Here is a 13,169-nt window from a genome sequence, read left to right as displayed (position 1 = left end):
TGGCAGTGTTCTATTTTTATAAAACCTGGTGATAAGTAGCATGTTCATTGTGTGATGATTCACTGTGATGTACATTTTGTGTGTATTGTTCTGTATGTTTCACAGTAGAAATGTTCAGGTGGTAAATACTTAACACAGCACATGTCAGCACACACACATACATATGTATTGAATCTAAGCAGCAGTTAGTAAATATTTTGTGAAGATAGTATGCTAAGGACTGATAATTCTGTTTCTTCATTTTTTTAGGAGTATGTTTATCCAGAAGCCAGAGACAGACAATACTTATTATTTTTCCATAAAGGAGCCAAAAAGTCACGTTTTGACCTAGAGAAATACAATCAACTCAAGGATGCAATTGCTCAGGTAAGTTTTACAAAAATTAAAATAAGTCCCAGCCCCATCTTGCATGGTTATTATTATTATCCACAGCCATGGTTCTTCAAATGAGTAAACTGAAAGAAAGTTCCAACCCTCTTCTTCCTGTATAAATTATTCCTCAGTTGATTACAGTAACTATTTTAGGCATGGACATTTCTCTAGAAAGTATTATAAAAAGCAAGTGAGAAGATAGTGTGTCCGCTCCATCCTGTTAACACCAGCACATTGACATTTTTAGGCCTACTTTTACTTTTTTTTTTTTTTCATTTTATTTCTTTGTAGTTGTCTGTTTCTACTTTTCCCTCTGCTTTTTGATTACTTCTATAATAATTGATCTAAGATTTTTCACATAAATGTGTGGTAGCAGTGGGGAAAAGTAAAACCCAGGTAAGAGGGAAAGACTGCTAGAGATCTTTGCCAGGGACAGGTTAGAGATTATTAAACTAGAAGATGCTTGGAAAAGATTGATATATTTTATTTTTTCATAAAAGCTACCTCTTTCAAATTTCTGGATGTGCCTCCCTCACTCTGTTATCTTTGATTTTGGTGAATAAACCCTCATTCCTTTTCTCTGTAGTCTTTGTGACTTTAGAGATTTTTCAGCAATCTCTAGAAGCTTTTCCATCCTCTTTAATGTTTAGTTGCTCTCCTCTGCCTTTCCTGTCTCTTCTTGATGATAGGGTTGTGCTTTGAATAGGCTTAATCCATCTTCCTGCTTTGGCCTAAGTGGAGTTCTGTCTTCCTTTGCTATGTACGGTGATTCCAAACTGGAGGGAATACATCAGAATCATGCCTGGAGCTGTTAAAAGTACAGATGCTTCAGTCTCATCCTGGGCTTGCTCATTAGTCCAGCCCCTCTGGGGTGAAGTCCAAGCATGTGTGAGTTTTGAAAGTACTACAGTTGACTACACACGCTGTTCTAAAATTCACTGGCTAAGTAAAAACTTAAACAGATACTGGATAAATAACTAAAATCTTGAGTAGCATAAAGTTCTGGCTCTTAGCCCTTGTGAAAGGGCTTCTCACTGGAGAAACACCATCAAGATGTATGTATCAGATGCCCCTTACATTCTTAGCCTCTGAGTCCTACCCTGTTGATAGCACTGCTTTTTCTGGAGGCTTTGTTGAGGGCTGAAACTGCCAAGGACAGCTTCCATTTTGGATTCACCCTTTGTTGTCCTATGCCGTGAGTTAAAATGCTTTGTCTTTCAAGGCACTCTTATTTTGAGAGTTATTGAGATGATCTCTCTGACTCATAGTAATGGAGAACAGTTTCCTTTTCTTGGTAGACAGTAATATTGAAAGCTTCACTAGCCAGTTTTCTCACCTTTTGTTTCTATTTTAGGCAGAAATGGACCTTAAGAGACTGAGAGACCCATTACAAGTACATCTGCCTCTCCGACAAATTGGTGAAAAAGATTGATCTGCAAAGAGCCTCTGAATCCCGGCAGAAGGAACACCTGTTTGCCTTTTTAATTAAAGCATTGCAGGTGGAAGCTGGGAGCCATGTGGGGGGTAGAGCGTTTTTACCTTTAATTATACAACAAAAACAGAAAGGATCTGAGGGAAGAAGGGAATGTTAAAACCTGAGGATCAGGCATTGTGGAATATAAGCTCAAAGGGCTTAGTGAATATTGTCTTAACCAAGTATCTCAGTTTCTGGATGCAAATGATGCAGTTATATAGTTGAGAGATTCATAAAGAGAAAACAATGCTGGGGGTGTTCGTTTCTTGCATCTTCTTTGCAGAGTCAGCAAAAGAGTAACACCAGCACCCCACTCGACTCTATTTGTTTTTAATTTAACTGTCCCTATTTTTGACATAGGAGTAAATAAATATACCAGAAAAGCAAATTCTCATGATATGCTAAAATATCATTAGCATTTATTTTAAATTGGACCCAGTCTCTGCAGAGTTACCAGGATCTCTCCCTCCTGCATCCCTTTACTGACCACCTACTTGTACCTCTTGGCTACACTCATTTTTTCCATTTGATAATTGGAACCAACTTACAACTGTTTAATAATTGACACTTTAGATTATCTCTTAATACCTTCTTAAATGTCTGTATATCCCAGTGCTCTGGATCAGTGTCTAAAAATCATTGGCAACACTGCATGAGGTTGTTGGTTTTGTTTTGTTTTGTTTTTTTTTATTAATTAGTCTTTCACAGGAGGAAAAATTGCCTTCCTTTATATACTTATCTATTGATAAATCCCCTCTCCCTCCACAACACAAATCAGAGGGAAGGGGGGTGTTCAGCTGTACTACCATATCAGGAAGATGTAAGGTTTACAAATTGGCTGAAAATCATGGCTCTGTAGCCATTTCAACCAGAATAATTTTATTGCTAATCTGCTTTGTGTGACAGCATTCCAGGCCAGCCAGATGGCACTGCCTTGTCTGGAGGCTTTGTTCATCTTGAAGGACACACACTTCCACACTGTTTGTGAGCCCTCCCACTTCAGTTGTTGTAAACCAAGTGTGTGGATCTCAAAGGGTGCAATTTATCTTTATATAGGAATACATTTCTAGGGCTTCCTTCAGCCCACTCTCTTCACCCTATTTTTTCTTATCTTAAATTGAGAGAAAGAGAATTAATCTTATACTTTGTCAAAACATTTTCTACCATATTTCCAGATGACATCTGCGCTTGAAGAGTCAAAGGAATCTGTGTCTAATATCCTGTTTTTAACTGCTGTAGGGGCAGGATGGAAAGGATGATGGGGGCTGCCACACCACTGATTGGCCTTTTCTTTCACGTGATTCATCCTTCCTCATTGTGGCAAGGAGTTTCTTTCTCTTTTTCTTCCTCCTTTGGGATCATTGTGTATGAAAAGAAAAACTTTAAATGACAAACCCAGACTCCAGGTGCCTTGCAAAGGTTGAAGGCCAGCCAGGATTGCTGCTGCTGCTACTCCTGCCACCACCCCTTTCATTGGCATGACGGAATGAAAGGATGCATGTCTCCACTTCCTGACCCTCCGCCCACTTCCTTCTCCCTCCACCACCCCCAGTCGTCAGCTCCTTCCCTCATTTATTTTTGTTAAGTTGTGTGAATTATTTTTAAACCATTTATCCTGTTTGTGCATAGGGTTTTAAGAAGAAACAGCACAGTGCAATGAGCAAATCTTTTCGGGATGTATGGGAAGCAAGGGAGGGAGGACATGGAGAAAAGTTCTTTAAACAAATAGCAAACTATTGAACATGTGTAAAATCCTGTATCATTTATGAAATATGTATAAAAAGCAATGTACCTTCTGGAACAATAAATACTTATTCAATTTTTGAACAATAGCATCTCATTCTTTAAAACAAAACCAGAAAAACTACATTTCCTGTGATTCTAGGTGGGAAGTTTTTTACTTCTAAAATTCATTTTTATAAAAATATCATTATCAAATTAAGCTCTCTTCCTTAAGCCTATATTTCAAAAATAGGCATTTCACTAATTCTTCCTGAACCTAAGATAATCAGTATTTTCCTAATTTTCCAGAGCCACCAAGAGGTTGAGTGACCTCTACAACCGTAAATAAAGTCAGCAGCAGCAGTCTCAGTGAGCCTGAATCCTCATCTCCTGATTGACAGGAAAAATCTCTGTGGTATCAAATCACCTGGATTGCCCAGTGATCTGGGCTCCTGGACTCAAGAAAATTGTTCAAAGATGCACCAAAATTAAGTATTCATTATTTTCAGAGTTTGTATCAAATTTACAGTGGTAACCAAACAGGAAATATCACATGCTGCCAAGGTCACCACAGGCATATTTAAAAACTTGTATTAAATATCTGGTTGCTGGAGTGCAATATGAGGTGCTGTTCAGAGAGCCTCTGTAGCTGTGGTCCTGCCTTCTGGCAGCTTACAGCAGCCTAACGCAGACAACCCTCGCCCCCGTGTAAAGTGTAAGAAGGTAAGGTTTGACAGAGCAGGAGCATCGCCATCTTGGACAAGCACCGCCATTTTAAGTTCCCCCGGATTAAAAACCGCCTAAATCCAGCCCAAAAAACATCAGCCTAATGGCTAATGTCAGCATGACCATAAACCACAAACGACACCTTAGACCAGAAACTTTCCAACCCTGAGATAAAGCCCCCTCTGACCAGAGACATCCCAGCCCTGAGATAACCTCCCCTCCAAACAGACATTCCACCCTTGTAATAAAATTCTCCTCCACCCAGAAACACTCTGAGCCTGCGATAAGCTCTCCCTCGCTAAACTCTTAAGTACCCTTAGTATGTAAGAGAGAATGCTCCTGATCGAAATCAGCCAGAATATTCTCCAAAATAAACCTGTCTTTGACTATTGAGCCACTTCTTGTGTTTCTTTCTTCTTTCTTCAACTCTTACAAGATTGAAAATATTAAGTCGCTTTTGCATTCAACAAATGGTATCTACATACTTCACACATTCTGTTAAGCTTTGCAGGGTTGTGTTTGTTATGGTTAGGTTTTTTAAGGAAAATAAAAACATGATTCCTGCCTTTAAGGAGCTTACAATTTGAAGTTTAAAGGAGTATCCAATCTTTTGACTTCCTTGCACCATACTGGAAGAAGAATTGTCTTGGGCCACACGTAAAATACACCAACACTAATGATAGCTAAAACAAAACACAAAAAAAACCTCAATGTTTTAAGAAAGTTTACGAATTTGTGTTGGGCTGCACGTGGCCTGCAAACCATGGGTAGGACAAGCTTAAAGTATAGTGAACCTAACAACAACAAAGGAAACCTGATTAAAAAATGGGCAAAGAAGTTGGACGGTTCTCCAAGAAGATATACAAATGGCTAATAAACATGAAAAGATGCTCAACATCACTAATAATTAAGGAAAGGTAAAATTACCATGAAATACCGCTTCACACCCATTAGAATGGCTATTATCAGAAAAAGCAGAAAATAAAACGTTGGTGAGAAATTGGAACCCTTGGTACGCCTGGTGGGAATGTAAAATGGTTCATCTCCTGTGAAAAACAGTATGGTGGCTCCTCAGAAAGTGAAACAATTGCCATATGATCCAGCAATTCCACTTCTGGGCATATGTCCAAAAGAAAGTAGGGACAAACACGTGTACACACATGTTCATAGCAGCGTTATTCACCATAGCCAAAAGGTAGGAGTAACCTGAGTGTCCGCCAACGAATGGATAAACAAAACATGGTGTGTGCACACAACCGATTATTATTCAGCCATACAAGAATGGAATTGGGTCACATGCCATAGCAAGGATGAGCCTTGAAGACACATGCTAAATGAATCAAGCTAGTCACAAAAGGACAATTACTGTATGATTCCACTTACATGATTAGTCAAATTCATAGAAATACAAAGTAAAATAGTGGCTGCCAGGGATGAGGGAGGGAAGAATGGGAAGTTATTGTTTAATGCATACAGAGTTTCAGTTTGGGAAGATGACAAAGTTCTGGAGGTGGGTGGTGGTGATGGTTGCCCAACGATGTGAATGTACCTAATGCCAATGAACTGTACACTTAAGTGGTTAAAATGATAGATTTTATGTATATATTACCACAATAGAGAAAAAAAGGCATAGTGGATTAGAGGTAAATAATGATACTGTCAAATCTATTACTGAGTGTAAGTAATGCAGTTTTGCTGAGGAAGCATAGACTTTAGAGGTGGAAAAAGTAGAAGGGTTCTCAGAACATGGTCCCCAGAGCAGCAGCATGTCATCTGGAGCTGTTGGAAATGCAAGTTCTCTGGCCCCCTTTGGATCAGAAACTAGGAATGGAGCCAAGTGTTCAACAAGCCCTCCTGGTGATTCTGATGAGAACCCTTGATCTAGTCTAACCATCACTTTAAAGAGAAAGGAACTGAGGCACAGAGATGGCGTCTACGTCACAACTCCTCAGTGCATCCTGTGGTCAAGTACCAGACTAAGTGGCTGGAGGACTGCTGAGCATGGTGACTGGTGAGTAGAAAAGATGTAACCAGAAGTGATATTAACACTAATGTGGTATCCTGCTTGTCAGGGTGCAGTGGTAAGCACATGGCAGATGCTTTCAAAAACAAATACAAATAGGTTGACTTTTTAAATCTATCTGGAAAGATTTCACAGAAAAATGGGACTTCTTAGATTTTACAGCTCAGTTTCACCGAAACTCTTCAGAGTTTTAATTCAGTTTTATCACTGCCAACCTTTGTTTGTTGCTCTCCCAAATGAGTCCAAACTCCTTATTTCCCATGGTGCACTTGTGATATTTCCTTAGGATAAATGTGTAAGTTATTTTTAATGAATCCTACTGAATATAAGATTACCTACTTTGCCTGTAATCCCAGCACTTTGGGATGCCAAGGTGGGTGGATAGCTTGAGTTCAGGAGTTTGAGACCAGCCTGGGCAACATGGCAAAACCCCATCTCTACTAAAAATAGAAAAATTAGCCGGGCGTGGTGGTGCACACCTGTAATCCCAGCTACTCGGGTGGCTGAGGCAGGAGAATCATTTGAACCCCACAGGCAGAGACTGCAATGAGCTGAGATCGCACCACTGCACTCCACCCTGGGTGATAGAGTGAGACCCTGTCTCAAAAAAAAAAATACTTATTTGATAAATGTTAATATTTTATAAATGCATCATACACTGAGCAACCCCTCCTCCTTGAACTTCAGCTCCTGTGACTCCACCCTTGGGTTTCCTTTCGTAAATCTGTGACTACTTCTTGGTCTCCTTTACAGCGTCCTATTCCTCTGCCCACATCTTTAATATTAGGCTTCCCCAAGGTTCCATCTTGGACCCCATTTTCCATGGGTGTGATCTCACCCCCCTCCCCTATTTCAATTACCATTTATATGTTGGTAGCTCTCAAATTGTTACTCTAGCTCAGATGTATCCTAGACTGATTTATCCTCTTCCTAACTGGTCTATTTCTAGCATTGCCTTCTGTACATTAAATTCTCTCAATGTCAACAGAGTATTTTTGTTTTTAAATTCTAATAGCTGCATAGTATTCCATGGTGTATATGTGCCACATTTTCTTAATCCAGTCTATCGTTATTGGACATTTGGGTTGGTTCCAAGTCTTTGCTATTGTGATAGTGCCGCAATAAACATACGTGTGCATGTGTCTTTATAGCAGCATGATTTATAGTCCTTTGGGTATTGTGCACATGTACCCTAAAACCTAAAGTATAATAATAAAATAAATAAATAAATAAATTCTAATAGCACATAATTTAGAAAAATTATAACATATGAACAAGCATTAACATTAAATATGGGGGAGGAGAGACTACAAGACACCACAAAGAAGCAATTCACCAAACCCAAAACATTCAACATTCTGTAGGACAAATGATGGGATTTCTTCAACAAATGGAAGGAGGGGGGAAGACCATTATGGATAAAAATATATATATATATATATGTGTGTGTATATATATATATATATATTTTTTTTTTTTTGAAACGGAGTCTCCCTCTGTTGCCCAGGCTGGAGTCCAGTGGCACAATCTCGGCTCACTGCAACCTCCGCCTCCCAGGTTCAAGTGATTTTCCTGTCTCAGCCTCCCAAGAAGCTGGGATTACAGACATGCACCATTACACTTGGCTAGTTTTGCATTTTTAGTAGAGATGGGGTTTCACCATGTTGGCTGGGCTGGTCTCGAACTCCTGACCTCAGGTGATCCACCCGCCTTGGCCTCCCAAAGTGCTGGGATTACAGGTGTGAGCCACTGCGCCCAGCTGATAAAAATAAATTTAAGTGACAATCAAAATGCAATATATAAATCTTGTTTGAATCCTGACTCAATCCAGCAATAAAAGGAATATTTGGAACCACTGGAGCAATTTAAATATGGATTGGATATGAGTTAAGGAATTACTACTAATTTTCATAATTGTAATGAAAGCATCATCATTATGTAAAAAAAAAAAGACCATGTGTTAGAAATGCATACTGGTATGTAAATGAAATGAGATTGATAAAATGTTAGTAATTATTATAGCTGGGTGTTCATTATTGTTCTTTATACTTTTGTATATATATTTGAAATTTTTCATCATAAAAAGTAAAAAATGAAAGGGAAGGTCAACTAAAAAGGAAAAAATAGAAATAAGGGGGAAAAAAAATCTTACCATCCTGGGAATTCTTGTTTACAGAACCAAAGGCTATCTGGTGAAAGTCCTTGACTCCAGCAATCAATCCTGGCAACAAGTCTGGGTTTATCTCATGCACACGTCCTCTGTTTCTCTGCAACACAAATGAAGCCCTCACATGGCTTCCTAGGCACAGGAAGTTGTGGGGGATTGTTTTTTCTGTTTAAAGCACTGATACTTAGCAACACTATCCTGCAATGAGACAGCAGAGTCATCCATTGCTGCCATCAAACCACAACTTAATAAGTTAATGGTCAAATTGCCTGTGTCCCACTGATGTTAGTAATAAAGTAGCTAACTACAATTTTAGATCAATGGAAACCCCTTGCTTGACCATAAACCCTGAGCTTCTGGAGACCATGTGTACTTTTGTCACTGTCAAAAACCAGTGATTGCCCTAGCTCGGTGGCTCACACCTGTAATCCTGCCAAGGCGGGTGGATCACGAGGTCAGGAGATCGAGATCATCCTGGCTAACACGGTGAAACCCCATCTCTACTAAAAATACAAAAAAATTAGCTGGGTGTGGTGGTGGGCGCCTGTAGTCCCAGCTACCTGGGAGGCTGAGGCAGGAGAATGGTGTGAACCTGGGAGGCAGAGCTTGCAATGAGGCCAGATCACACCACTGCACTCCAGCCTGAGTGACAGAGTAAGACACCGTCTGAAAAAAAAAAATTGTGCTAAGAAGCACATTTTCTCTCCTTTGTCTAAAAGTGAAACTTCAGGAAATTTTGACATTTAATTTTCCAGAGTGTTAATTTAATGAGTAGTTTCTAATTTTAAGCTCCTACCCCATCTTAATGTGAGAATTAGTGAAATAAATAACATTAAACCATTTTTTAATTTTGGGAGTAAAGACAGAATAAAAATATGAGGTATTGCTGCTTGAATTGGTAAAAACACAATTTAAACCTTGTTTCTTTCAGAAGTTTTGAGGCCAAAGACCGTAATAAAACAAACCCAGGAGCTTATTTCAAGAGAATACTGTCCTTGTCCCATACCTGTCCTTACTACTTTGTTTTGTGTGCTATTATAAGCTCCTCGACCATCTGACCGAGACAGTTGCAGTGATTTGGCTATATCCATTCTCGTTTAGTGTGCAGTGCTATGGCTGCAACATTGTGAAATCAATTCCTAGAAGTCACAAAGCAAGAATTTGATGTGAAGGGATGTCCCTCATTTAGAATTCCCTTCTGGATAAGATACTGGGGTTTCATTGCAGGGAATTCTTGAGAGAAAACAATAGGAGGATGAGGGATTGTGAGTTGTGGTTTTTTTTTTTCCTAAAGAAAACTATCAGTAAAGGAACCCTGTTGACAGTGTAAAGCAGTGCTTCTCTCTGGGGCCAAGGCCAGAGCTGTGGACACCTTATCCCACTCATCCTCATCCTCTTCCTCTGATAAAGCCCCTACCAGTGCTGATAAAGTCTTTCTCGTGAGAGCCTAGAGGCCTTAAAAAAAAAAAGTGCTTGAAAGAGAAGGGGACAAAGGAAGACCAGTATTAAGAGGATTTTCCAGTGTTTCTGGCAGTTGGTCCAGAAGGATGCCTCCGTTCCTGCTTCTCACCTGCCTCTTCATCACAGGCACCTCCGTGTCACCTGTGGGTGAGTCTCATGTCAAGAACTTGGCACAATGCACTTTTTGTTGTGGCAATTTGCTACAATGTACAGATGATTAAGAACTAGATTCCAGTACCTTAAATGCTAGCTCTAGAATCTTGTAAGAAAAGTCCCTGATAATCCTTGAAAATAGATTTCCAGAGAATTTCTGTTACATGTTCCATTTAGCCTCTTGCCTGGACATCCAAAATTTCCATGGATCTGCCATATCCCACAGCTTTCACTAGCTAAAGAGTTCCTGGAGTATATGTAAAAATAATTCTATCTTCTTTGTGTTCTAGGCACTTTTATAGTTCCAACTTGAAGAGCCAAAAAAAAAAAATTAAAGTTGAGCGTAGAGTTCTTCTTTAATGAAGGCAAGGGACTGAAAGCTCTGTTGCCATGACGGGCACAGATCTGGATAAACCAAACTCATTAGTCTTTACATCAGAAAATAAGACTTTTTGCACAGATCGAGTGAATCTTAAATTGTCTCCCTCCTCAGGCGTGGTGCAAAACCGGCCAATCAGGCAAAGAAAACTTTCAATTCCAGTTACTAACAGATTTCTCTCTTGCCTCTTTTTCTAGTAGAATATGAGTTCTAACTGGAACAGAGGGTGGGGGTGAGATGGAGAGAACCATCCTTCTTGACACTTTTGAGTAGCTTAGTATTTAATTGACCCTGGTTTATTTCTTCACGGTTGCTCTAGTACCTGAAAGGATACACATTAAAAATAGGCTTGTGGCCGGGCACGGTGGCTCACACCTGTAATGCCAGCATTTGGGAGGCCAAGGTGGGTGGATCACCTGAGGTCAGGAGTTCAAGACCAGCCTGGCCAACATGGTGAAACCCCGTCTCTACTAAAAATACATACACACAAAAAATTAGATGGGCATGGTGTTGCATGCCTGTAATTCCAGCTACTTGGGAGGCTGAGGCGGGAGAATCACTTGAACTCGGGATGTGGAGGTTGCAGTGAGCCGAGATCGAACCACTGCACTCAAGCCTGGGCAACAGAGGGAGACTCCATCTCAAAAATATATATAAATATAAATAAAAATAAAAAATGGTGGTTTGAGACCCTAAGGAGACCTGACACCTAAATGTAATGTGGGATCCTGGAACAGAAAGATATGGGTGGAAACTAAGGAAGTCTGAATAAGTGTGGACTTGAGTTAATAATAAGGTATCAATAGTGGGTCATTAATGCGACAAAGGTACCATGCCAATGTGTGGTAAATGTATGGCTAAAGGTAACGTGTCATAACAAGGGAAACTGGGTGTGTGGCATGTGGGATCTCTTTGTCCTATCATCTCAATTATGCTGTAAATCCAAAACTATTCCAAAAAATATACTTGAGCTACCTGTCATTAATCACCCCCTATCTGCTGCCAATAACTAACCCAAGGGTCACTCAGAAAGTTGTCCTCCCGAAAATCTCCACTCCCCTTTCTTCCCACCCTTCTCCTTACCTATTCTCCCTCTAGTACCTCCTGTATTCCCCATTCTTTCCATATACCCTCGCCCTTCCCAGATCTTTTCCTCTAACCCCCAGCTCCTCAAGGATGATATTTGGCTCAATGCCAGAAGCATGATAAAGGGGGAACTTTGGGGACTGGAGCTGGTATTTGTCCTGAGAGGACAGGGGAAGTGAGAGAAGAAGGAAAAGAAGGGATGGAAAAGAGGGAAGCAAAGTGGGGTGATGAGGAAGGAGGATGGAAGAGGAGGGAGCAGGAAAGGGGGGGCGCTTCCCGACCAAGCTCAGGCACAGGGTCGAAAGGGGGCTGTGATTCAGGGGTGGCTGTCTGCCAGATAGGAACTGGAGGGTTGGAGGACTCAACTCTGGGGCGAAAGGGTGGGGACGCAGACATGGTTCCCTGCCCTTGGCCCTGCGTGGTCCTGGTGGAAGACTGCCAGAGGGGCAGCTGGCAAGTGGGCATCTTAGCAAACCATTGAGGAGCTTCTGGCAGGCCAGGAAGCTGTTCTTTTTGAAGCCTTCACATTGAGATGTATAGATCAGCATTTTAGGATGAATGTGCGCAATACCAGATTCTGGGCTTCACGTTGAGATTAAAAACAGAATATAAGACCAGTGGCCAGATTATTAGATTGGATTGCTGCCTTAAAAGGGGGTAGAGTGGGATGGGTACATTAAATGTCAGAAAGTATTGGATGGTTAACTTTTAAAAATATATATGTATTATTTAGTTAGTTATAAAAGATGGTAGATAAATTTTTCCTCCTCATACCCTATCTCCCCTACAGCAGGGGAGGAAGTGAACTTTCAGCAAACAGCCCAAGAAATGACATTTAACTTGAAGGAAAAACTTTATAAATAAGGAAATAGTTACTGAGAGAGGTTTAGGAGTTTCTGTAGAAGCGATTAAAAGTTAAGTATCTAACCATTTCTTATAAAATTAGAGCCAAGGAGAGGAATCAAATATTTCTATGACTCTATAATCACCTGTGAAACTGCTCTGGAAACCGTATTTGTGAGAAAAAGCCACAGCTGGGAGAGCAAAGGAGGAAGAAATTTGTCCCTTTTGACGGGAGAAAGAATCTGAGGATATTTCTTCCCCTCAAAGGATTATGGTCTAGGGTTCAGCCGAGATACATAAGGGGCATTTTAAAGAAAGAGGGTTGTTTCTGCCCTTTGCAACCCTGCGTGTTATTTCCAGAAAATGCAATATCCCACTTATTTCTTGTCTTAAATTGTCATATTTTCTTGGAGGCCATTAGGAGTGGGCTATACTTTTCTTTACATGTGACTGAAGTTTAGAGAGTAAACTTAACTTTGAATTGTGGATATGTATATTGGAAAAATCTAAAGTATTTTCTAGACAAGTTAGATTTGGTGATCATGGCCCATTCATATTTAATTTTTGTGCAGTATTTGCTAATACTGAATTCCCTGCCCACAAAATGTATTGGCCCTAATGTGAATTCCCTGCCTACGATATCAGTTACGTAAGTCAACCTCATGTGCATTAAGAAGGATAATATAGTACTCTCTGGCCAATATTCCTTTCTAGAATTTCTTGGTTTCATAGATTCTTCATAAGGACAATTTACCTATGTTGA

At 40.1% G+C, this 13,169-nt stretch overlaps 2 protein-coding genes across 2 annotated transcripts in view; both read left to right on the top strand.

Annotated features, from left to right (window-relative positions):
• Positions 1-3,673, top strand: part of LOC116463690 (calcium uniporter protein, mitochondrial) — a 211,029-nt gene extending 207,356 nt beyond the window's left edge. Inside the window, exons 7-8 of the mRNA XM_032146901.2 lie at positions 250-366; positions 1,727-3,673. Of these exons, the coding sequence (XP_032002792.1) occupies positions 250-366; positions 1,727-1,804 (195 nt within the window). The 3' untranslated portion in view covers positions 1,805-3,673. The remainder of the gene's footprint in view (positions 1-249; positions 367-1,726) is intronic.
• Positions 3,674-9,971: 6,298 nt separating this feature from the next.
• LOC116463688 (oncoprotein-induced transcript 3 protein) overlaps positions 9,972-13,169 on the top strand; it is a 38,465-nt gene continuing 35,267 nt past the window's right edge. The window contains exon 1 of the mRNA XM_032146900.2: positions 9,972-10,092. Coding sequence (XP_032002791.1) covers positions 10,032-10,092 — 61 coding nt within the window. The 5' untranslated portion in view covers positions 9,972-10,031. The remainder of the gene's footprint in view (positions 10,093-13,169) is intronic.

This window comes from Hylobates moloch, unplaced genomic scaffold, assembly GCF_009828535.3.
Source record: "Hylobates moloch isolate HMO894 unplaced genomic scaffold, HMol_V3 SCAFFOLD_53, whole genome shotgun sequence".
NCBI classification, from domain to species: Eukaryota; Metazoa; Chordata; class Mammalia; order Primates; family Hylobatidae; genus Hylobates; species Hylobates moloch.
Note: the sequence above shows the minus strand (reverse complement) of the source record. Positions and strands in the feature narration are given on the sequence as shown.